General features: G+C 37.5%; 1 protein-coding gene across 5 annotated transcripts in view; it reads left to right on the top strand.

Moving 5' to 3' along the window:
- SMAP1 (small ArfGAP 1) overlaps positions 1-24,321 on the top strand; it is a 247,140-nt gene that overhangs the window by 198,960 nt on the left and 23,859 nt on the right. For all 5 annotated transcript variants that reach the window (XM_037844144.1, XM_037844143.1, XM_037844145.1 and 2 more), the window contains one exon: positions 16,254-16,344. In XM_037844144.1, coding sequence (XP_037700072.1) covers positions 16,254-16,344 — 91 coding nt within the window. The remainder of the gene's footprint in view (positions 1-16,253; positions 16,345-24,321) is intronic.

The following is a 24,321-nucleotide window of genomic DNA, read 5'->3' as shown; positions in this document are numbered from 1 at the left end:
TTTATTAGCCTATGCTATTCAAGTGTACAGAATGTCCTGGCAGTTAAGAGGTCATCTTTAAATGAGTAAAAATTAAAACGGCTTGAAACAATTTTGGTTACTACTTGAAAGTTCTTTTAGCCAAGATAGTTTGCTGTGTTCTTACTGTTTTACCTAGTGTTAAAAATAAAAAAAATTTAAAAAATGAATTGAGTAGCTAAAATAAGAATTATTGTTTTATAGAAAGCAGTAACAAAATGGTAGTAATCTTACTTTGTTATTTAAGTTACTGTATACTAAAATGCCTTCAAGCCTAAAGAAAGGAAGGAACCAGCTTAAGTTATGGTAGTTTTTTAATACTTGCTCATTATTAAAGAAGCTATGATGATAGAGTGTATAGGTTGCCGCAGAAAACCTTATTTTAGATTCTATTACAAGCTTGTAGTAAGTTGGAAATTTTTTTACCCCTTGGAAATTCTAAAATGTTTTTTGCAGTCATTTAAATTTTATTGCAAGTGAGGCAATAAAAAGGGAAGAAATCCAATTACTTTGTGTACAAAGCTTTTATTTCCTATTAAACGAAAGGAAGACTTGTTCAGTAAGCATACAAGCTTTACAGTCCTTCTTAGTAAATTAGAAATTCTCTTAAATAGAAAATAAGAAAAATCACTCCTCAGTAAATGCTTTGATAGAAGGTAGTTTTAGTAAGTTAAAGCTTGTGTTGAAGAACATTGCAGCCAAGGTGGAATGGTCAGCAATTAGTTTAGACAGGTCATTGAAGTGAGCAAAAGCTCACTTGCCACTTAACGTTTTCTCTACAGATGGCTACTCCCTCTTTCTTGAAGTCACTGCAGTTAAGAGTCAACATAAAACGAAAAGATTTTAAGGGTTTCTATGGGCCCCAGTCTCCTGATTTTATTCTGACTTCTCTGACTGTTCCTTCTAAATATCCTTTGCTGACTCAGCCTCCTCTGCAAGAAAGAGGACTCAAAATGTTGTATGACCCCGGTTAAATGTTTGGGAAGAGCCAAAAAAGGGCACCATAAGCTTCTCCTGCCATCTTTAAAGCTGCATTTTCTTGATTTGACCCTTACCCAGACACCGCAACACTTTAACTGTTTTCAAGAGTTTTGAAGATGATGGTTCTGCTAGTTTTTGCTTGTTGTTCAAAGATTCTGTGGGGTAACATCATCCTGGAGCATCTTACACCACCATCCTGATTGGCTAGAAGTATGGATTCCAAATCTGACAGTGATAAGTTGTCTTCAATTTGGAATAATGCACATGGAACAAATAGCATATGTAACCTGTGATGGGAGCTGTCTTTTATCAGTTGACTATTTGTTCTTTTCCCAAACCCTGTAGGAAATTCTTAGAATTTAGATGTTTGAAAAATGTCCATATACTTTGCAGCTACATTTTTGTTTCTGAGTTTGGAACTTGAACAGTAACTTTTCATACATAGTTATTTGTTCATTGGTTGTGGGTGAAACATCTGATAACTTGTATAATGTGCTCCTTTTTCCTCTTGGGCACCTTATTCAGCCTCTCATTTTCAGGTCCTTATCCATAAACTGGGAGTAACAGAGCCGAGGGAGGTGATGTATGTATTCTTGATGGTCCTTAACCAGCCATTTTGCATATATTTTTTTACAAAAGGAAGAAAAATGTTTTTTCTCTGCTCCTTTCTAACATCACTAACCTGAGGGCCCATGTTCTTCTGCCAGAACAAGGAAATGTGAGTTTGGGGGTTATCTGTACCTTAGTTTAAAAATGAGGCGTAAGGCTAAAAGTAAAGAATTAAAAGATAGCATAGTGTTATTATGAAATAACAAAGAGTAAGTGTCAGAGAGAGAATAGTTCCATTCTTAAAGAAGCTAGGAGACCAGGTTGGATCAGAAGTTTTATCTGATGCAGAGAGAGAAAGGTAATGTTAGTAGTGTTTGTAGTAAGTGACACTAGTAGTACTAGTAATTACAGTGATAGTAGCAGTAGCAACACTCACTTTACTCTGCTTGAAAGAGTAGATATAAAAGAGTCCTACCATTTATGTATCAAGATGACACTTAGATTGCTTATCATTCACTACTAAAAGTAAAAAAAAAAACATGGGTTTGCTGAATATGAGAATTTCATATATGGAAATTGTTATGGTTGTGTGGTTCTAGTAATGTTAAATCATATCTAAATAGATGTCTTGCCAAATTATTAGTAAACCTATGAATTTAGACATTAAGTGTCAAATGTTATCTTAAAAACTATATAAAACATTGTTCTAGAATAAAGTAGTTGTAAAGTTTTTGTTCTGTAGGAATTAAACTTTTCAGAAGTGTGATAAAACAGGCTGACATTGAAAATTACCACTCAAAATATGTTTGTAAATGCTGTGATCTGGTCATAGTACCAGATGATACATAAATTGGTAACATTCTGAAATAATAGTAAGCAAAAAGAGAAGGAAGAGCTAAGGTGTAACTGTAACATTAAAGTTTTAAGTGCTTACTGTTTGTTTTTAAATACAATTTACAAAGCACAGTGGTGATATTTATCTTAATATTTCAGCAATCATAAAGTCAGTATGACAGGTATTATTCTTATTCTCTTGATCAAAAACTGAGGCTCAGAGAAGGAGCAGCTACAGTACCTTGTGGAACCCAATGCAAAATGAAAATTTGGGGTCTGCTTTTTCAAAAAGTAGGAAAACATTACCATTAAAGATACAAAAGCATATTTTTTCTGCAGCAGTCTCTCAACTTGTCAAGCTGTTTTTTATTTGCTATTTAACATTCTAAGTAAAGAAAACTAAAATTTAAAATTACTAACACGAATTATATCACTTTTCTTAGTATTGTGCAAGGCAAGCTTTAAATGCAAACATAGGAGTATTTAACATGTATGCAGGATCGTCGAAATATCACAATTCAGTATTTTGTACTTTGTGCATGCATAAGTGTTTTGTTCTTGCCAAAAACAGTGGAAATGATGCACTAAATTAACTTATGTGGACCCCATTCTGATCAGGATGGCAGAGTGTGCTTCAGGGCTCCAACCAGCATAACTGGCAGAAACATCTTTCTCAAAGTGCTGGAAATTAGTAAAAGGATTGAAGTAACAGGGCAATCACCAAAACAAGGAAAAAGCCACTTAAATTGGCCTGACTCATGGTGCCCTGACTGACCCCTTCCCTATTCCTTCATTAGTGTGGTGTGGAGTCAGCTTGTGCCCCCATTATGGATCCCTGGTCCTGGTTTTGGAGGGAGCTGAGTAACCCTTGTATCCTCATGCATTTATATGGGTCTCTCCCAGTCTACTTGGTGGTGGCTTTAGGAACTTGCTGTCCCAGAACTTGTTCTGTGTGTAGAAGGTAGCTCATTGAGCTCTCCTATAGGACTCTGCACAATAACAGTCAAGGTGTACTGCATGGGGCCAAAAAATTGCTGGCTATAGGACATACAGTACAGTGCCCAAGAGTGTGAGGAAACAGTTTTCTAGGGAAGAGGGAAAATTTGTATCTGTGAAAACAGGGAATTCTTAGGGCCACACATCTATATCCAAGATGAAGCTGTGCAGAAAAGTTCAGGGAAGCCCCTGTGCTTTGGCCTGGAGCTTATCATTATATGGATAAGCCCTGAAGGAGAGCATTCACACAAATCCATCTGCAAAGATTGGGAAAAGGTGTTTTCTTTCTTTCTTTCTTTCTTTCTTTCTTTCTTTCTTTCTTTCTTTCTTTCTTTCTAATTAATTAGCTTCTTGCATTCAAGGAACGTTATGTCGTAACACTAGCTGGATACAGACTTAAGAAACAGGTGCTAAAGAGTTTAAATTCCAGTGATAACACAAGAAAATATCAAAATGTCCAGGTTTCAGCAAAAGATTACAAAACGTACAAGCAAACAGGAAGTGGTAGCCCACTTAAAGGAGAAGATTAAAGCATTAGAAACTGTCAGTGAGGAGAATCAGACCACATTCCAGAAAAACACTTAAAAAAATGGTCTTAAATTTGCTCAAGGAGCTAAAGGATAAAATGAGCAAAGAACTAAAGGAAAATGACAGATGAACACAAAGAGACTATTAATAGAGAGATGGAAATTATGCAAAGGAACCAAAAAGTGCTAAGGACCACAGTAACAGATATTAAAAATTCCCTACAGGAATTCAATAGCAGATTGGAACTGGTAGAAGAAAGAATAAAAGATCCTGAAGACAAGACAGTTGAAATCAGTCTGCAGAGCAGAAAGAGGAAAGAATAAAGAAAAGTGAACAGAGCCTGTGGAACCTGTGGGACGTCATCAAGTGCTCCGGTGTACACATTGTGGGAGTCCCAGAAGGAGAAGAAAGAGACAAAGGGGCAGAGAGAATATTCAAAGAGATAATGACTGAAAACCTCCCAAGTTTAATAAAAGACATGAATATACATACCCACGATGCTCAGCAAATTCCAAATAGACCCACACAATGCCATATTATAATCAGTTTGTTGAAGACCAAAGATAAAGCAAGAATTCTGAAATCCATGAGAGAAAATACTTGAACCTCAGTAAGATTGTGTCGAGTTCTCCTTGGGAGCCATGGGCTTATGGTCACTCATCTCATCATGCATCATTCAGACACGTGGTGAGATTAAGTGTGCCGCTTCTGTGAGTTTCCAGAGCACTTCTTCTTTTTTGGTTAAATTCCATCATTGCACTGACCCACAGTGAACTAGGAATGATGTTTGCGTCTATTTCCTTAGTATAGAAGCTTCTTAAGATAGGAACCATATGTTATTTATCTTTGCATCCCTAGTATTTACAGGTCCTGGCACACATCTATGAATGATAGTACCACAACTGCCACTTTTTGCCATTTATGAAGTACCTGTTATGTGCCAGGTACTATGAAAGGGACTATATTATTTTACTTCACAAAACTCCTGCAAAGTATTATTTTATACAGACAAGGAAACTTGCCATTGTTTGTATTCACTGTGTTGAATACTGAGAAACTTTGCAGATGCAATTTATAAAGTACTTTTATGTCATTCTTTGAGGAAGTGTACAAATTAAGATAAGAACCAGATGCTTAGAGATGGGCACATGTCCTAAGTTTAGGCAGAAAACATAAGTGGATTATGAATAGTGTACCATTGAGCTTGACATTGAGTCTATAGAAAATTCAAAAGGATTTTTTCTAATGGCTTACTTCTTTTTTCAAAGTGTTAGCAGCACCCTGTAGTTGCCTGCATGAGTCCCCTAAGATTAGTTCCTGTCAGACAAAGCTTATTGGTTGAGATTCTTAGATGCCCTTCTGTCATCATGCAGACAGGTAGACCTAATGATCAGACCAGCAAGGTAGATGTAGTGCAGTTAACAGAATTGATCTCAAAGTAGAGTTAAGTTCTCTGCATTCTTCGGGGCTTAGTCCTGGACTTTGTTATTTTCAGCACTTTTATTAGCTGTGTCAATATAATAAGGTCATACTGTTCAAGTTTTCAAATGACCAAGCAATAAAGATTAGTTAACACATTGCATGACAAACTATGTTTCTCAAAAGATATTACATAGTCTACCAACAAAATTGGATAAATGTAAAATTCTGAAATAAATGCACCCAAACCCCTCAACTGCCTGGAAATAATAGCACAAAAGAAAATATTGGGGAATTTTAGATGACCAAGAGCTTGGTATGAAACAGGGGTTTACTGTGGCTACTCAGAAGGTCATACATTCATCCATCTATTTGTTTTCTTTATGGCTGTGATATGCAGAATAGGGATAAGATGGTCATACAAGTTGTTTGAAGAGGAAACCTAATATTTAGAATTGTCTAGATGCAGAATATGTTGTAACATCATGTGATTCCATAACACTAAAAAAAATTTTAGAGAGGCTTGCGATGTATGAGAGCTGTTGAAGTAGTGTTTTATGCATTGCATAATGAATTGACTAAAAGTCACCTAAGGCTCTTTTTAGTTGTGAAATTTCTGTAGATCCTTGATAATTCTCCAGCTGAGTGAAATGTGTTGGGACAGTAGAATCCCTGGGCCATTTAGAGAGCCATTTCCCGAAAGATGTCCAAATGATTGGGGAGATAAAATGGAGATTATTGTCTGAATTAACTGCTAAAAATAAAACTTTAAAAAATTCAAAAGCAGAGGTGCTATGTGTTGAGAAATTTATTGTGAAGATTTTAAAGTTAATTTGTTGTAATTGGACATTATTAAGCAAAAAGCATCCTGGTACAGGGGAAGGAGCCCTTGGAGAAGATTAACCTCTGCCACTACAGCCACTCATAGAGCCATTGGGCAGATCATGTCACTTTGATTTCTTTAACTTTAAAATGTCGTGAGTTGGACATAATAGGTTTTATGTGATTTCTAGTTATATGATTCTATGAAAGTTAAAAGAAACTGATTATAGCTAAACCTAGTTAAGGTATAATTTGTGATGTCAGTTTTTAAAGAAAATTCTGATTAATATCCTGTAGAACTTAGAAAGTTGTGTAACTTCCCTATTCTTATATATTAATGCTGTTATCTACATTAACTGACTGACTAAAGATAATGATTCACATTCTAGAAGTTCAACTGTTCTGTCATTTATTTAATGGAATAGAAAATGGTGGTAAATATAGGAGTTGGAAACTAAATGGTTTTAATTCAATTATATTCTGTGGAGTAGTATAATGAATTACCAAAGGATTGGCTGGTGTGGCTGGTGAAGCTTCTTCTAATAAGGCTTTCATAATTTGAATGCGACATCAGCTCAATATGTGTCTAAGGACATTACATTTTATAAAATTACTTAAAGTGGACCTGTGTTCTGGCTTGTTAAAAAATTTTGTTTAATAAATTACAGATAACCTAATTTTATCTATTCACAGTCGATTGCATTCCTTACTTAATAAAAGATTCCATATGTGATGTTTTCAGTAGTAGAATTTCAAGTGGAATAATTCCATAAATGTTGTTTGCCATGCTTGAGTTGAATGTGAAATATCAAAGAGTGACAAGTATGTGAAGGAAGATATGGTTGTCAAGGTCTTGATATACTATTACTGGACCTTAATAATCCCTGTCCATAAATTCTAACAAAATAACATTTTCATTATAAGTCTTCTAAAATTTGGCTTTAAGATAATATGTACTTTGTGTTTATATGATAGTTATAGTTCAGATATCTTGAATAACCTTATCTTGTTATTCTTGTAAGGTCCAACAGTAACTGGTATGAAAGGTATAATTTGTTTGTATGCTAATATTTTTGTTTAAGGTTTACTACCTTTATGCCCTGAAAATACTGGTTAAATCTGACTTCTTGTTTCTAGGCAACTCTGGTAGAAATCAAACATGTTGAAAAATTTTTCATTTTAGAAGAGCTTGTCGAAAAAGGCATTATCTGTTACACCTTAGTTTCTTTTGTTATCCGAAGTTTTCAACTGTAATATGTTTTAGGGATTTGCTCATAATTCTTCTGTAAACATTAGCACTTGTGATAGATGTTATAAATAAAGAGAGCAATGAACATGTTTTGTTGTAGAAACTAAGTAGACTTCAGAGTGGCGATAAGACCGGGTTTTCAGGATGAACACAGTGTGCTGCTGCTCCATTCTTGATAAATTCAAGTTACTTAAAGGCCAGCCATCATGTTGCCTTGTTGCTGTGGTGTCATAAGGAAGAAGAAGAAGAAAACTACTCCAGATTTTCTGTCTTACTACTTGAGATTTGATTTTGATAATTTTAAATGTTTGATTTTTGAAGTACAGAGTCGTACATTGTAGTAAAGAAAGGAAATTTATTTTGATTGTCTCTTCCTAGTCCAATATCCGAAGCCATCTGTAATCTTCTTTCTCAGTCAAAAAGTGAGTAGCTATCTTGTGAACTTTTAGAATATGACAGTTTGAGCAACCCCAGTAGTAGATATGGGTTAAAGGTTGGAAATTGTACCTTTTTGAAATAAACTTTGCCCTTCAATTTAGTAGTAGTAGTATTGGGCTTGAATAAATGGTATTAGTGGAGTAAAACACTAAACACCTAAATACTTTTGAGGGTCTTTTTTTTTTTTAACCATTGGGTCTTATTAATTACACTAGCAAGAATTTTAGGAAGATTCCTTACCTGTGTAGTTTGGAACTTTGATGTTTCTGTCCTTGAATTTTTCTCCTAAAATGTTTTAAAATAAAAATTGTGTGATTACCTTTGTACTTTTCCTTTGTGAATGAAGAAGAGTATCATATGAATTCAATCTTTGTAGCTGTTACTAATGGATATAAGGTACTGTTTGGCTTACATGAAGTCTTAGAGCAGTATTCTCTAAAATTATTTCCACCATTCAGTGATGTGTTTACAATACTACCTCAGCAAGATTTGGGGATGATGGGGTATGAGACACAGACAGGTATATGAACGTCTGGAAGGGAAGATATTTTCTGGATTGTTTGCAGTGGTTCTGGGGGAAAGAGTGGGGATTATTGGATGATGTTTGCACTGTTTGACTTGCTTTTTTCCCTTGTATTCAAACAATGAATGTATAGTTTCATAGCTAGCAATATTACAAAAGGTAATTCTATTTTGATGGGAAAATACCTCATAAACCAGAATCTGTATTTTAATTTGAAAAAAGAAATCATTTTATCTGAAGAAGTTCAGTATTCTCAGACCATAGCAGGCTGATAGGAGGGAATCCCTCACAGTTTTGATTTCTGTCCCATGCTACTTTCCATGGAAGTTCAGTAAAATATTATAGCAAAGAAAGAATTCTAAATTTGGGGGACAGAGTTACTTTATATTTAATTATTTAACTAATAAGCATGACCAGATGGTCTCAGTTTCTTTTCGACTCTAAAGTTTTCTGATTTTTAAGGGCTTATAATCACAAAACACTGTCCAGAGTTTTATGGGCAGGGATGTGCCCACTGAAGACCTACCCTGGGAAACTGCTAGGATCCTTCCCTGGAAATTTTGATGTTTGCATGCTTTATGGCCATTTGAACCTCAGTTTTATTTGCATATTTGAGTGTTTATAACAACAAAGGTCATTTTCAGTAAAATAAATAAAAAGTTCTTACAGTTAAAATAATCAGTTGGAAAAATTGCTTACTTTGTTACTACTAGCTAGTTATGCTTTCTTTGAAATTATCTTGAAATACTTAAGCTAAACAAGATGTCTTACCTGCATTGGAAGTTGAAAAGTGAAGGAATACAGAATATAAAATGGCTTATGATAAACTTCTGAAAAATAGATACAGTGACAGGCTGATAATTCTGTATTTGAGAAGGTTTTGAAAGACTTGATATCTGTGATGGTAGGCTAATTTGTTAAGAAAATAATTTTGAGGGAGACAATTGTAACTAAGAACAAATAAGGGTGGGTATATGCTTTTAGAGATTATATATCTTGTAACAGCTAAAAAAAGTGAAATCATATAACTAAGTTATTAATTTTTTAGATATATGAAAAAATGATCTTGTAGGAATGGTTTGAAAAATGAACAAGTGAATGAATGAATGTTTTCCTTTCTTAGTTTAAGAGAAAGGCAAGCTTTGGAGCTGAGAAGAACGCATATGTGTAGGTCTTTTCATCCTATACTACATATCATTTTTTGTAAAGGAGAAAGAGAAAGAGATGGTTTGGAACATATAGTTGTGCCTTGAGTTCCTGAGAGCTAGAAGTGTATTTTTTTTTAACTTTATTTCAAAATACACACAACCTTATAGGACAGTTACAAAAGTAATACAAACCCCATAGAAGAACTCCAACGTATCTCTAACCCCCAGTTACCCAGGTCCACCAATTTTAACATTTTGCCACATTTGCTGTATCATTCTATCAATCCATGTATCTGTCCATCTATCTGTTTCTCTATTTATCAGTCCATTTTCTGAACACTTGAGTATAGGTTGTATTATACTAGGCTTGTTGAGCACTTTGTACAGCCATGTCCATTTCTTAAGAACAAGGATATTCACTTTTATGTATCCATCTTAAGTGCAGTTTCCAAGTTCAAGACATTTAGCATTGATATAAAGTCTATATTTCAATTTTTTCATATATCTCAATAATGTCCTTTTGAGCCTTCTCTCCTCCCTTGTTAGATCACATCCAAGATCTTGTATTGCCTTTAATTGTCATTGTCTCTTTAGCTGCTCTTTTTTTCTAATTGTGGGACCATATATATAACATCTCAGTTGGTCCCAAGCATATCATTCATTATGAAAATGATTAATCACATTCAGTACGTTGTGGTACCCTCACCACCTTCCATTACTAAAACCTTCCCATTTTCCCAAACAGAAACCCTACACTCAATTTTGCATTAATTCGCCATTCCCCTAGTCCCCTACTCCTAGCAAGCTGTACCCTTAATTTCTGTCTCTATGAGCTTGCATAGTCACTGATATTTTCTTTTTACTTAACCATGGGGCTTAAATTAAACATCCCAAAGAAAAATTAAACATCTCAAATCTATAACAATCTGATTTGCTTTGATACGTCAATACTATATACAAACTATGTTCCTGTACCCCATCTGTCCCTCCCCATCATTACGTAGTTCTTGTCACAAATTACGTGTTCATATGTTATGAGTCCAGAACTACTAATTTCTCATATTTTATGCATTTGCTTTTTATTTTTTTTTATTTTTTTTAATCTTCATTTTATTGAGATATATTCACATACCACGCAGTCATACAAAACAAATCGTACATTCGATTGTTCACAGTACCATTACATAGTTGTACATTCATCACCTAAATCAATCCCTGACACCTTCATTAGCACACACACACAAATAATAAGTATAATAATTAAAGTGAAAAAGAGCAATTGAAGTGAAAAAGAACATTGGGTACCTTTGTCTGTTTGTTTGTTTTTTTCCTTCCCCTATTTTTCTACTCATCCATCCATAAACTAGACAAAGTGGAGTGTGGTCCTTATGGTTTTCCCAATCCCATTGTCACCCCTCACGCATTTGCTTTTTTAGATCCTGTAGGAAGTAAAAGGTGGAATTACAAACCAAACAATACAATGTTACTGGCATTTATATTTATTTTATTTATTTACCCCAGTCATTATCCTTACCAGAGATATGTATTTCTTCAGGCTGCTTTGATCTGTTGTCTCTTTGTCCTCTTATTTCAGTCTGAAGAACTCTCTTTAGCATCTATTGTGGGACTGGTCTAGTAGTGATGAATTCCCTCAGCTTTTGTTTATCTGGGAATTTCTTTATTTCTCTCTCATTTTTGAAAGACCATTTTGGCAGACATAGAATTCTTGGTTGGCAGTTTTTTTGCTTTCAGCACTTTAAGTATGTCTGCTCACTGCCTTCTTGCCTCCCATGGTTTCTGATGAGATATTGGCACTTCATGTTATTGAGGTTCCCTTGTACGTGACATGTTGCTCTCTTTTGTGGCTTTCAGAATTCTCTCTTTATCTTTAATATTCAACAGTGTGATTTTAATATGCTGCAGCATGGTTCTATTTGGATTTATCCTGTTTGGAGTTCACCAAGTATCTCCAATGTGTTTATTCATGGCTTTTGTTAAATTTGGGACATTTGCAGCCCTTATTTCTTTGAATAGTCTCTCTTCCCCTTTCTCTCATTTCCTTTTGAGACTCCCACAGTATGTATATGCTTGATGGTGTCCCACAGGTTCCTGAGGCTCTGTTCACTTTTCTTTATTATTCTTCTTGATCCACAGATTGGATGTTTTCAATTGTCTTGTCTTCAAGGTCTTTGATTCTTTCTTTTGCCAGCTCCAAGCTGTTGTTGAACCCCTCTAGAGAATTTCTTAATTTCTTCTTCCGTAGTGTTTACCACTGTTTGGTTCCTTTTCATAATTTCCACCTCTCTATTGATATTCTCTTTATGTTCATCTGTCATTTTCCTGATTTCCTTTAGTTCATTGTCCGTGTTTTCCTTTAGTTCCTTGAAAATATTTAGGACCTTTTTTTTAGTGTTTGTCTGGTATGGCCCAGGTCTGGTCCCCTTCATTGATGGTTTCTGTGCCAGTTTGAATGTATTATGTCCCATAAAGCACCATGTTCTTTGATGCAATCTTGTGTGGGCAGACATATTAGTGTTGATTAGATTGTAAGTCTTTGATTGTTTCCATGGAGATGCGACCCGCCCAACTGTAGGTGATAACTTTGATTAGATAATTTCCATGGAGGTGTGGCCCTGCCCATTCAGCCTGGGCCTTGATTAGTTTAATAGAACAGTATATAAGCTCAGACAGAAGGAGCGAGCTTGCTACAGCCAAGAGGGACACGTTGAAGAACTCATGGGAGCTGAGAGAGGAGCTGCAACTTACAGAGACATTTTGAAGATGGCTGTTGGAAGCAGAGTTTTGGATGTACTAGCCCAGAGTTTGCCCTAAGAAGCTGACACAGAGACATTCTAGAGAGTGCCATTTTGAAATGCAACCTGGGAACAAGCAGACACCAGCCACATGCCTTCCCACCTAACAGAGGTTTTCCGGATGCCAATGGCCTTTCTCCAGTGAAGGTACCCTACTATTCCTGACACTTTATGGCCTTAAGACTGTAACTGTGTAACCAAATAAACTCCCTTTATAAAAGCCAATCCATTTCTGATGTTTTTGCAAAATGGTAGCATTAGCAAACTGGAACAGATTTTGGTACCAGAGAAGTGGGTTGCTGCTGAGTTTGCAGTACCAAACATGTTGGAGTCACTTTTTAAATGGATAAGAGGAAGATTGTGTAAGAATTATGAGGAGCTTGATAGAAAAGGCCTAAATTGCTTTGAAGAGACTGTTGGTAGAAATATGGACCCTAAAGATAACTTCTGATGAAACCTTAAACAGGAATGTTGAAAGTGTCATTGCAAACTGGAAGGAAGGTGATCCTTGTTTTAAAGTGGAGAGAATTTGGCAAAATTGAGTCCTGTGTGTCAGATGGAAGGAAGAATTTGAGAGCGATGAGCTGGGATACGTGGCTGATGAGATTTCGAAACTAAAAGTTGAAGATATAGCATGGCTTCTCCTTGTAGCTTATAGTAAAATGCGACCAGACAGAGATAAGCTGAGAAATGAACTCTTGGGTACAAAGAAACCGGAGACTGATAGTTTGGAAAACTCTGAGTTTCCAGGGGGTGGAACCCCAGAAATTACAGCCCCACATGAGGATTTAGCCAAACACTGAACCAGTCACCATTTCAGTACAAGCCAGGATTGGAGATGGAGTTATCCAGAAAGGATTTGTGGAAAGTCCTATTGTCTGAAGGTTTTGACCCCTGTAAACTGCATGCAAAGCCAACGAGATTTTTGCAAAATCTGTATAAACAGAGCCACTGCCAGTCTGGACTGGAGGAGATGGACAAGGAACAAATTGAAGGAAAAATGTCTTCAAAGACAGAACCATGGAGATTGAGGTCTGGAGTCAAGAAGTCTCAGGCAGGGAGAACGAAGCAGCCCATACACGTGGAAAGGGTGAGTTTGCCCCAGAGGTCAAGGGCAGGTGTTCCGCCTCGATGCTCAGGAAGAGTGTTGCAACCCCAGGCCTCAGAGAGGGTGGAACACATTCCCAGGGGATTGGGGAGAGCCTGGCCACCACCCCACTGTTCTGAAGGGGTTGAGCATCTGCCCTGGAGATGGAAGAGAGTCCGGGTGCTGTCCCAGTGTTTGAGGAGGGTGGGGCCGAGAAGAAGGTAGTCTCCCTAATATGTGGATATGCTGGAGCACTCACCCCAGCGTTTGGTGTAAAAAAGGCTGCTGCAAAGGCCCTTGGAAAGTGTGGGACTCCTGCTCTCTCAAGTCCCAAGGATAAATGACTCTCAGACTTTGAAATCTAATAGAGTTTGCTCTGCAGGTTTTAGGAACTGTTTTGGTCCCTTAAACCCTGTTTTCTTTTCAGTTTCTCTTTATGGCAATGGGAATGTTTATCCTATGAATGTCCCTCCTTTCTATATTGGCAGCAGATAACTTATTCTAAGGTCTGCAGTCAGAAGGGAAATTTGCTTTAGGACAGACCATACCTGTAACTAACTTTAATGGGATCTTGTACTTACTTATTGTTACTGAAATGATTTAAATTGTTGTGATATTGTGATGGGATGAATGTATTTTGCATATGGACAGATCATGTCATATTGAGGTCCAGGGGATGGAATGTGCCAGTTTAAATGTATTATGTCCCACAAAACGCCATGTTCTTTGATGCAGTCTTGTGTGGGCAGACGTATTAGTGTTTATTAGATTGTAAGTCTTTGATTATTTCCGTGGAGCTGCGACCCACCCAACTGTGGGTGATAACTCTGATTAGATAATTTCCATGTAGGTGTGGCCCTGCCCATTCAGCGTGGGCCTTGATTAGTTTAATAGAGCAGTATATAAGTTCAGACAGAAAAAGCGAGCTTGCTACAACCAAGAGGGACACGTTGAAGAACTCATGGGAGCTGAGAGAGGAGCTGCAACTTACAGAGACATTTTGAAGATGGCTGTTGGAAGCAGAGTTTTGGATGTACTAGCCCAGAGTTTGCCCTGAGAAGCTGACACAGACATTCTGGAGAATGCCATTTTGAAATGCAACCTGGGAGCAAGCAGACGCCAGCCACATGCCTTCCCACCTAACAGAGGTTTTCCGGATGCCAATGGCCTTTCTCCAGTGAAGGAACCCTACTGTTGGTGACACTTTATGGCCTTAAGACTGTAACTGTGTAACCAAATAAACTCCCTTTATAAAAGCCAGTCCATTTCTGGTGTTTTGCAAAATGGCAGCGTTAGCAAATCGGAACTCTGGAGCACATACCAGCAGCATGTATGTCTGACCTGATCTGTCTGGTGGTGGCCTGAAGGATGCACTCTGCTCCAGAACTTGCCCTGCATATAGATGGCAGCTCACCAAGCTCTGCCCAGAAAACTCTGTGAGAGAACACACAAGTTCTCTAATGCTGAAATTTTCTCCTATGCCTGTGCCTTTCCTTTATGTTTGTATATTTTGTAATCTTTGTCAAAACCTGGGCATTCTGATATTTTAGTTTGTTATCATTGGGATTTAGACTCTATGGCATCTGTTCGTTAAGCTTGTATCCATCTAGTGTTATTACAGAGCTTTTCTTGAATGCTGTAAGCTTACCAAAAAAAGAAAAGAAAGCACCTTTCCTAGTCTTTGCAGATGGACCTGTGTAAATGCTCTCCTTAAGGGTTCTCCATAAAGTGATTTTGGAGAACAGCTCCAGGCCAATGCTTAGGGGCTGCCCTGATCCTTTTTGAGCAGGTATCTTGTCTGGGACAGCATCTGTGGCCCTTGGAATTCCCCTGTTTATAGGAATATGAATGTCTCCTCTTCATTAGGAAACAGTTTCCTCACAGTCCTGGATACTGCACTGTCTGTCCTGCAGCCAGCAGTTTCTTGTTACAGGCTGCCACTTGTGTGTTCTCTCACAGAGTTTTCTGGGGAGAGCTTGGTGAGCTGCCATCTATATGCAGGGCAAGTTCTGGAGCAGTGCATCCTTCAGGCCACCACCAGACAGATCAGGTCAGACATACATGCTGCTGGTATGTGCTCCAGAGTTACTGTGCTCCCTCTAGAACCAGGACCAGGGATCTGCTCTGGGAGCACGGGGGGGGGGGGGGCAGTTCTGTGCAGAAATGGTGAGGAGTGGGGGAAGGACCAGCCAAGGCACAAGGAGATACTACTACTTTAAGTAGCCTTTTTTTGATTGGGTGCTCCCCTTGTTACTGCAGTCCTTTAACTGTTTTCTGGAGCTTTGAGAATGAGGTTCGGTCAGTAGTTGCTGGTTGTTCAGAGCTTCTGTGGGGGGCGGAGCCCTGATCACTCTGCCATCCTTATCCTAGAAGAGTATTATTTTAAAAAGTAATTAATAATATAGACTTAGGAGGAAAACATATCAAATAGCATTTTGTAAAGCTTCTCTTGATGCAGTGATGTTTAACCTGTCAGCATTGCGAATGATGGGATAAAGTCACTATCAAATAATATGAAATGCAGTTTTCACAAAAGTGTAATTTAAAAAGATTTCACATAAAGGAATTAATGGATAAGAATGATTATATCAAAGGTTAAATTTATATATTCACTATTTTGGGGTTCCAATATGTAAGGATTGTCGTTACAGGGTCAAAGATCATAGTTAATTTAATTTTTATATAATAATAAATGTTTTTGTCTCTCTTATACTTCATACCTTACACTTATACCTTCATAGGATTCATTTCACTAACTTTATCAAAAGTATACATAATTAATTGGGGATTAAGGGGCTTATTCCATTTATTTAAGAAAAATGAATAAATTTGATTGTCTATTTTAAAGGTACAGAAGAAAGAAGACCAGCAATTGGAGCTTAAAAAAAGTACCAGCCCTAAAAAAGCTGCAGAGCCCACTGTTGATCTTTTAGGACTTGGTAAGTAATAAAAATTAAAAGTCATTATTAAAAGTTACAAAACAATTGAAACTTTTACGTGAAATGAATATGATGGCTTTTTATTGTCAATATGCCAGAAATAGCTGTTAACTGAATTTGTGAATGATATGATTGGTTTGTTGAGTTCTCACAAATAAGTAAATCTTTAATAAGGGAGCTGGTGTCTTTACTGAAATACAAGTAATGAGTTCCTTAGGGAAAGAGGAGATACCAAAGAAATCTTCAAAGGCTTGGTGAACTGTGACATTTCAACATTTAAAATAAAGAATGTTTTCTTCCCCTCTCCTTCTCTTTTAAAGTTTTTTTTTTTTTTTTTTTTTTTTTTTAGGTTTTGTGGGGGATTTTTTTCCTTTAGCAAAATAATTCTCTTGTAGCCTAATTGTAAAATGTACTGATGCTAAATAAAATCTAATATTGTTTAAGTATAAGCACACTTTATACCTAAGTTTAGTGACTGGATTTAATTTATATCTCTGAAGACAGTGTTAAGTGTTCATTTTAATTTAATGTCCTGTTGTATTCTCATGGCTGGCAGATACACGTTGTCTGCCTGGTAAGTAAATAGGCTTTCATTAAGAGGGTACTTGTATTGTTCAGTGTTTATCTACAAATACGTTTTTACATTTTTGTCCTCTTCCTTCTAAAAGAATTGGCTTGATAAATGGTTGCTTTTAGCAACATCTGAGCATTGAGTGTTTTTTTTTTTTTTAAGTTTTGAGAAAGATTAACAATTAAAGGAAAAGAATGGAAGGCAGTTGAAGGGTAGAGTTCAACTTGATATCCTGCCTTTCTAAAAATTCATCTTAGTTCTTATTGACTAAATTGTTTTCAGGCTTAAAAATTATAGTTGAATGTTTTATTCATTTCTTGGGAAGCTGGTATGTCATAGAAATATACTTCTTGGAGGTAAAATTCTTTTATGGTGGTGAAAAGTATTATATTAGCATTCTAAGATGTAACTATAAATTTGAAGATAGGGCTTCAGTCCAGGGGCTCTAAATATATTTATGTTGAATTCTAGTCATCGAAATTTCTGTATTTTATTTCCTTTTCTGTAAATGAGAGGACAGAAAAAAAGAGTTATTACCAAAGTAAGAATATATCTTACTACAGCTGTAATCATCTTTTTCATCACTGCTGCATTCCTTTCCAGTCTAAATGCCTGTTTATTAGCTTATAATTTAGGAATGTAAGATACAAAAAATAAGCCTGATTCTTATCCAACAGATTCATTCATAGATTCAACAAATATTTATTGAGTAACTATCCTGTGACTGGGCACCTTTGTAGGCACTAGGGGGATTGCTGTGAAAAAAAGGACAGATAAAAATCACTGCCCTCTTTGAACTTTCATTCTGACTAGGGAGTAAAATATATAATAGGTCATATCAGTGCTATAGATAAAAGAAAAAAACACAGGCTTATAATTTTTAATAGGGTAGACAAGGAGGGGATCATTGAAGGCGATCTTTGAAGACCTAAAGAAGGTGTAAATGTCTGGGGCAAGAGCATTCCAAGTAGAGAGAACAAAATGCAAAGGCTCTGCAAGTAGAATCTAATCTGTGCAAGGACCAGCAAGGAGGACAGTATGACAAGAGTGGAATGAACTAGGGGAGAGTAGTGACAGGAGAGATCTGGAAATAAGGGGTGGGAAGAGGGGCAGGCAGATTTCAGTTTTTTAAGAATTATGGTGGCTGCTGTGTAGAGATTAGACTCTAGCAGGACAAGGGTAGAAACAAGGAAATCAATAAGGAAACTTTTGCAATAATACAGGTGAGAGATGAAGAAGGCTTAGACTAGGTGGTGGCACTGGAGGTTGTAAGAAGTAATCAGATTCAGATACATTTTGAAGGTAGAGCCAATAGAATTTGCTGACCAATTAAAATGAGAAACAAGAAAAAGGGATATTAAGAATGGCAACTTGAGCAACTTGAAGCATGAGTTGCCATTTACCAGGATGGTAAAATCTGTAGGAAGTTTGAATGGAAGATTAGGAGTTTGGTTTGGGTCATATTAAGTTTGCAATGCCTATTGGAATATAAATTTGGAAGCCCATTAGCATATAAATGTTGTTTAAAGTCATGAAAACTTTAATTAAGTTCACTCAAGGATTATGTGATGTTAGCCAACTGTACATTGTTAGAGGGAACACAGTCCACAAGACCCTTGCTTCTGATACCAACTATAAGTTCAGGGGGTTCCCAAAACCTCCCTTAGGTTTGATAATTTGCTAGAAGAACTCACAGAACTCACTGAAAGCTGTTATGTCAAGGTTGATTCTTATTACAGGGAAAGGATACAGGTTAAAATCAGTTAAGGGAAGAAGTGCATGGGACAGAGTTCAGTAAAAGTACCAGACAAGGAACTTCTGCTGTCTTCTCTCTGGAGTCTGGTCAGTGTTACTTTCCCAGTGTCAGTGTAGGACTATACACATAGAGTGTTAATAGCCAGGGAAGCTTACCGAAACCTTGGTGTCCAGAGTCTTTATTGGGGCTCCATTGTGAAGGGATGCTTGTTTCCCCCAAGGCTGATCCCAGTCTCCAGCCCCTTTGGAGGTTTACTGATATGGTATGTCCCATAGCATCCACCCTAAATCACATTGTTGGTCTTTCTGGTGTGCTCAGCCCCTACCCTAGAATCACAGTGTTAGATTATCCAGTGTGACCCAAATTCCAAATCAAACAGTAACACTCCTATCAGGAATGACATTACGAAGGTTTAGAGATTGCCCTCCCAGAAGCCGAGGGCAATGGCCAGACCTCTTTCAAGGCAAGGTTAAATTCTTTGCTACACAGAATGAATATAGACTGAAGAGAAGAAGTTCAGGTACTGCGTGTTAGGGAACTCAGATGTTTACACGTCAAAGAGATAAAAAGGAACCTAGAAAGGTGACTGAAAAGGAGTTATGGATAGTGAAGTGTAGGAAAAGTGGTCCTTTTTGGTATTTGTCTTATAAACCAAGTCAGAATTTCTGTGTAAGTCCGGACAGGCTAAGCTTTGCTATGGTTACAAACTTCTCCAAAATATTGGTGTCCTACACAACAAAAGTTTATTTCTCATTCATGCTGTGGCCGTCTGAACTTAGTTAACGCTCTGTTCCACATCATCTTCAGTTCAGTATCCAGACTGACAGAGCAGCGTCCATCTAGAATAGGACTCGCAAACTTTTTCTGTAAATATTTTACACTCTGTAGGCCATACAGTCTCTGTCAAAGCTACTCAGCTTTGTCATTGTGGCATAAAAGCAACAATAAATAGTATGTAAATAAATGGGCATGGCTATTTCCCAAGAAAAACTTCATTTACAAAATCAGAAGGTTGGGCTGGAGGCCATAATGTGCTGGTCCGATCTAGATCATTGCTGGTTATTATGGCAGAGGAAAAAGAGCACATGGTGAATTACTGCTATATTTTGAAGTGAAGTCTATCTCTTCCACTCTTATTTCATTGGTCACCTCAAGTCGTATGTCCATGCAGTCATTCGGCAGGGGGAGGATATATAAATCATCCACAGGGAAAGTTCACAAAACATTTTTGAAATTAGTGCAGACCAAGTGAAAAAGAAGTGTTACAGGAAGGAGGGAATAAACAATTGTGTCAGATGTTCCTGATAAATCAAACAAAATGAAGATTAAAAATTGATCATTTAGCAACATATAATGACATGAGTAGCTTTGATGGAATGGTAGAAGTGTAAACTTGATTGACGTGGTTCAAGACAGAATGGAAGGAGGGTAGAGTGAATATAACTCTTGGGAGGAATTTTGTTGTAAAGAGGATGAGAAATGGAGCAGTAGCTAGAGGAGGAGATGGGTAAGAAAGGGTTTTTTTTGTTTGTTTGTTTTTTTAAGTGGATAAAATTACAGGATGTTTACTGTTGGGAAATCTGATATCAGGACAAAGAAAAGTTGCTACAGCAAAGTTCTTCAGTAACCAAAAGGGGATTGGATCTAGTAGACAAATGGGGTGATTGGCCTTTAGATGCTCAACTGTTGCTGATAATGTTGCATAGTAAATAACCTCCAAATCTCAGAAGCTTACAACAATAAACTTTATGTCTCTCACTCAGATCTTTGGATTAACTAGAGCACCTCTGGCACAACTTCATTTGATACATTTTTGCCTTCCAGGTGATTGCAGGAGACTGTTTTCCCAACTATTTACCATAACATCTATTTTTCAAGTCCCTACATGCATTTCCTTATTTTTCACCACCCCACTTCTAGTACCAAATTCTGTAATAGTCAACTGTTGCTGCCAGTGCTGCCTAGCAAGCAACTCCAAAATCTCAGTGGCTTACATCAATTAACATTTATTTGTCTCACTCACAGATCTGTGGATCTGCTGGGAAACTGTATTGGATTCCTGGGGCTGCCATAATAAAATACCATGAACTTGGTGACTTAAAGCAACAGAAATTTATTGTCTCACAGTTCTGGAGATGAGGAGTCCAAAATCAAGGTTTTTGGCAGGGCCATACTCTCTCTGAAAGGTAGGGGAGAATCCGTCCTTACCTGGTCTAGCTTTTGATACTTACCTGCAATCCTTGTTGTTCCTTGGCTTACAACTGTACCGCTTCAGTCTCTGCCTCCGTTGCCACGTGGCATTCTTCCCATGTCTGGGACCCACTGCTGTTTCAGGCATTGAGTTAGGCTCAGATCTGCTCCACGTGTCTTTCAACTAGACCCGTGGCTACTTGGAACATATTCATTGTAATTGGTGGGAGCTCAAGAAGGTAAGTGGAAAATGCAATACCTCTTAAGGCCTTGGCTCAGAACTGACACACTTTGATTTTTGCTCATAGTGGGAGGCACTGCAAAGTCACATGGCAAAGAGTGTGAAGAATTGGAAGCAATGATCCAGTCTGCCACAGCTTTACAGCAATAGGGAGACATTGCAACCCATAGAAATTGAGGGGAAAGCAGAGTAGTATTAGGACCAGATACAGGTGGGTTAGTGTTTTAATATGGAAGCTTGTGAAAATTCTCTTCTGCTTGTTTCTTTTTTCTCAGTGAAGTAGGAATCATGGTAATAAACTGAGAGTAAAGGTGGGGAAGGAGGTGTTGAAATCAGGAAAGAAAGAAGGAATGAAATCGTTATCTGGGAGAGTGGGAGATTGAATGAATATTGATAGGAAATTGGATTGCCTGACAGTACTAAGTGCCCACTTGATATTAGTGGTCATGAGTGTAAAGTGAGATTGGTTACCGTGTGTGTGTATTTTCCAAGCCAATTTGAGTGTATGGACACAAATGTGGACCAGGTAGAGTTGAACGTGATAGGGCAAGAAGTTGAGGGTATATGAAAGAGAGTGATTATAATGATGAATCAGAAAATCTAAGCTACATAGAGAGGGGAGGATATGACAGGGGAGGGAGAGCCTATGAGGGGCCACAAAAGTTGGTAGTATCAATGGATTATAGGTTCCAGTGGAGATGAAGAATTACTGGATGTGGGTTATTTACCAGAGGGAATGTGCTATAAAGATAGGAGAGGTGGTGTTTGGAAAGTAGCTGTCTTGAAATTCAAGGTAGTGTCTAAGGGAATGAATGACTAAGATAGTGTGGAAAACTGGCTTGTTAGAGGAGAGGTTAAGGAGCTGAGAGGCCTTAGTGGGGGAAGGATCATCTATGTGAGTATTGAAATCATTGAGAATATTAACAGTAGTGCTAGTGAAAGTAACTGTGAGCATGGAGCTAAAATTGCCAAGAAATGATGAGGAGTGAGTGCAACAAGGAAGGACATTGGACTTTATGTTCAAAGATGTGAGATTCAAAGTTGTGGAGTTTTGAGGAGGGGGTAGAAAATGGACAAAAAGTGTCCGTGGGGAGCATTGAACACACCTACCCACCTCCAGGCCTAGTGGTATGAGAGGTATGAGAAGAAAGCAGCCAGTCCTGGGAGGACTTCAGGAAACAGCATCTTTAGAACTAGAGAACCAGTGTTAATTTAGGGTAATAGGTGAAAGGAATGTTTGAAGAAGGGGTTAAGGATATATAGTTTTTTTGCTGATGACTGACAGTGAATTCTACCTTATACAGTGAAAGGGTTTCAAAGGTGGGAGGGATAGGATATGGGGTCAGAAAGAGGGATATCTTGCTGATAGAGTTGTAGCAACTGGAGTAGGCAGGGGTGGTCTCACCCAGAGCATATAAACTCCACTCCTGCTAGTTATCAATATCCTAAATTAGTTTCTTAAATATTTTCAGAATTTTTTTAAGCTGTATTAAGCATGTGATTTGATGCATTTATGAAAGTCCAGGAGACTTTAGAGAATCAAAGGTCCTTTTCAGCATAAAACAAACAGTGGACCTAAATCAGGATTGATTATTGGTGTCTACGCTGGGCAGACTATTTTTCTGCTTGTGAACACTTTCCCTTAATGGGTCTCTGGTTCTCCCCTATAAATTGAAACATGATGGGGAGTAGGGAGCAGGTTCTTTGAAGTAGATGATTTATGGTTATGCAGAAATGACAGCAAATTCCCATTTGACTGAATCCAGGAGACCAGAACAGGCATTCCTTAAAACATTTGCAGAAGTACAGAGAAAACTCCCACAGAGATATTTCAGTTACACAACCATGGAGGGCCACAGATCCAAAGTTTATTGTGTGTATTCAAGATCACTTTTAGTAGTCTCATAATTGGATAGAAGCTGAGATCATTTTTTAGTAATTTGATTTTCCCTTAAAATGAGCTCATGCTCTTTTCTTCAATCTGGTAACTTGTAGGCCAAACATACTTTCTTAAACTCACCTTTCTGATTCTGCTGCCTATCCATAGGTCAAACATAAAGCTCTCCATGTATACTTTTTGGCAGAGATCAGCAAATTTTTTCTGGAAAGGGCCAGATGGTAAATATTTTTGGCTTGGCAGGCCATATCATCTTAACTACTCAAGTCTGCCATTGTAATATGAAGGTAGTCATAGACAAATGTGTAAATGAATGAATGGCTGTGTTCCAGTAAAACTTTATTAAATGTAAATAGGTAGCAGGCTGTAGTTTGCCGACTTCTGATCACACCTGCAAGAACTGCTTCATATTTAGCTTTTAGAAATACTGTTAATATTGTGCCTTACTTTCTAAAACCAAAATTGGGGTGACGATACTTGGTTATCACTTGCTCTCTAGCCTTTGATCTGCCTCCCTTGATATATAATCACATACCATACAGTCATCCAAAGTGTACAATCAGTTGTTCACAGTATCATCATATAGTTGTGCATTCATCACCACCGTCAATTTTTGAACATTTTCATTACTCCAAAATAAAATAAAAATAAGAATAAAAATAACAGTAAAAAGAGAACACCCAAAGCAACCCATCCCTCCTCCCTCCCTATTATTCATTTGCTTTTTTGTCCCAATTTTTCTACTCATCTTTCCGTACACTGGATAAAGGGAATGTGAGCCACAAGGTTTTCTAGAATCACATGGTCACACTGTATAAGCTATATAGTTATAGACTCATCTTCAAGAATCAAGGCTATTGGGTTGTAGTGCAACAGTTTCAGGTATTTCCTTCTAGTATTCTAATCCACTAAAAACTAAAAAGGGATATCTATATAATACATAAGAATAACCTCCAAAATGACTTCTTGACTACATTTGAAATCTCTCAGCCCCTGAAACTTCTTTGTTTCTCTTCCCCCTTGTGGTCAAGAAGGCTTTCTCAATCCCACAATGCTGGGTCAAGACTCCTCTCTGGGAGTCATGTCCCACATTACCAGGGAGACTCACACCCCTGGGAGTCATGTCTCACATAGGGGGGAAGGCAGTGAGTCCATCTGCCAAGTTGGCTTAGAGAGAGAGGCCGTATCTGAGCAACTAAAGAGGTTCTCTGGGGTGACTCTTGGGCACAATTGTAAGTAGGCTTAACTTCTTCTTTGCAGTAACAGGCTTCTTAAGGGCAAGCACCAAGAGCAAGGGCTTGGCCTACTAAATTGGTAGTCCC

Source organism: Choloepus didactylus, chromosome 7 (assembly GCF_015220235.1).
Source record: "Choloepus didactylus isolate mChoDid1 chromosome 7, mChoDid1.pri, whole genome shotgun sequence".
NCBI classification, from domain to species: domain Eukaryota; kingdom Metazoa; phylum Chordata; class Mammalia; order Pilosa; family Megalonychidae; genus Choloepus; species Choloepus didactylus.
Note: the sequence above shows the minus strand (reverse complement) of the source record. Positions and strands in the feature narration are given on the sequence as shown.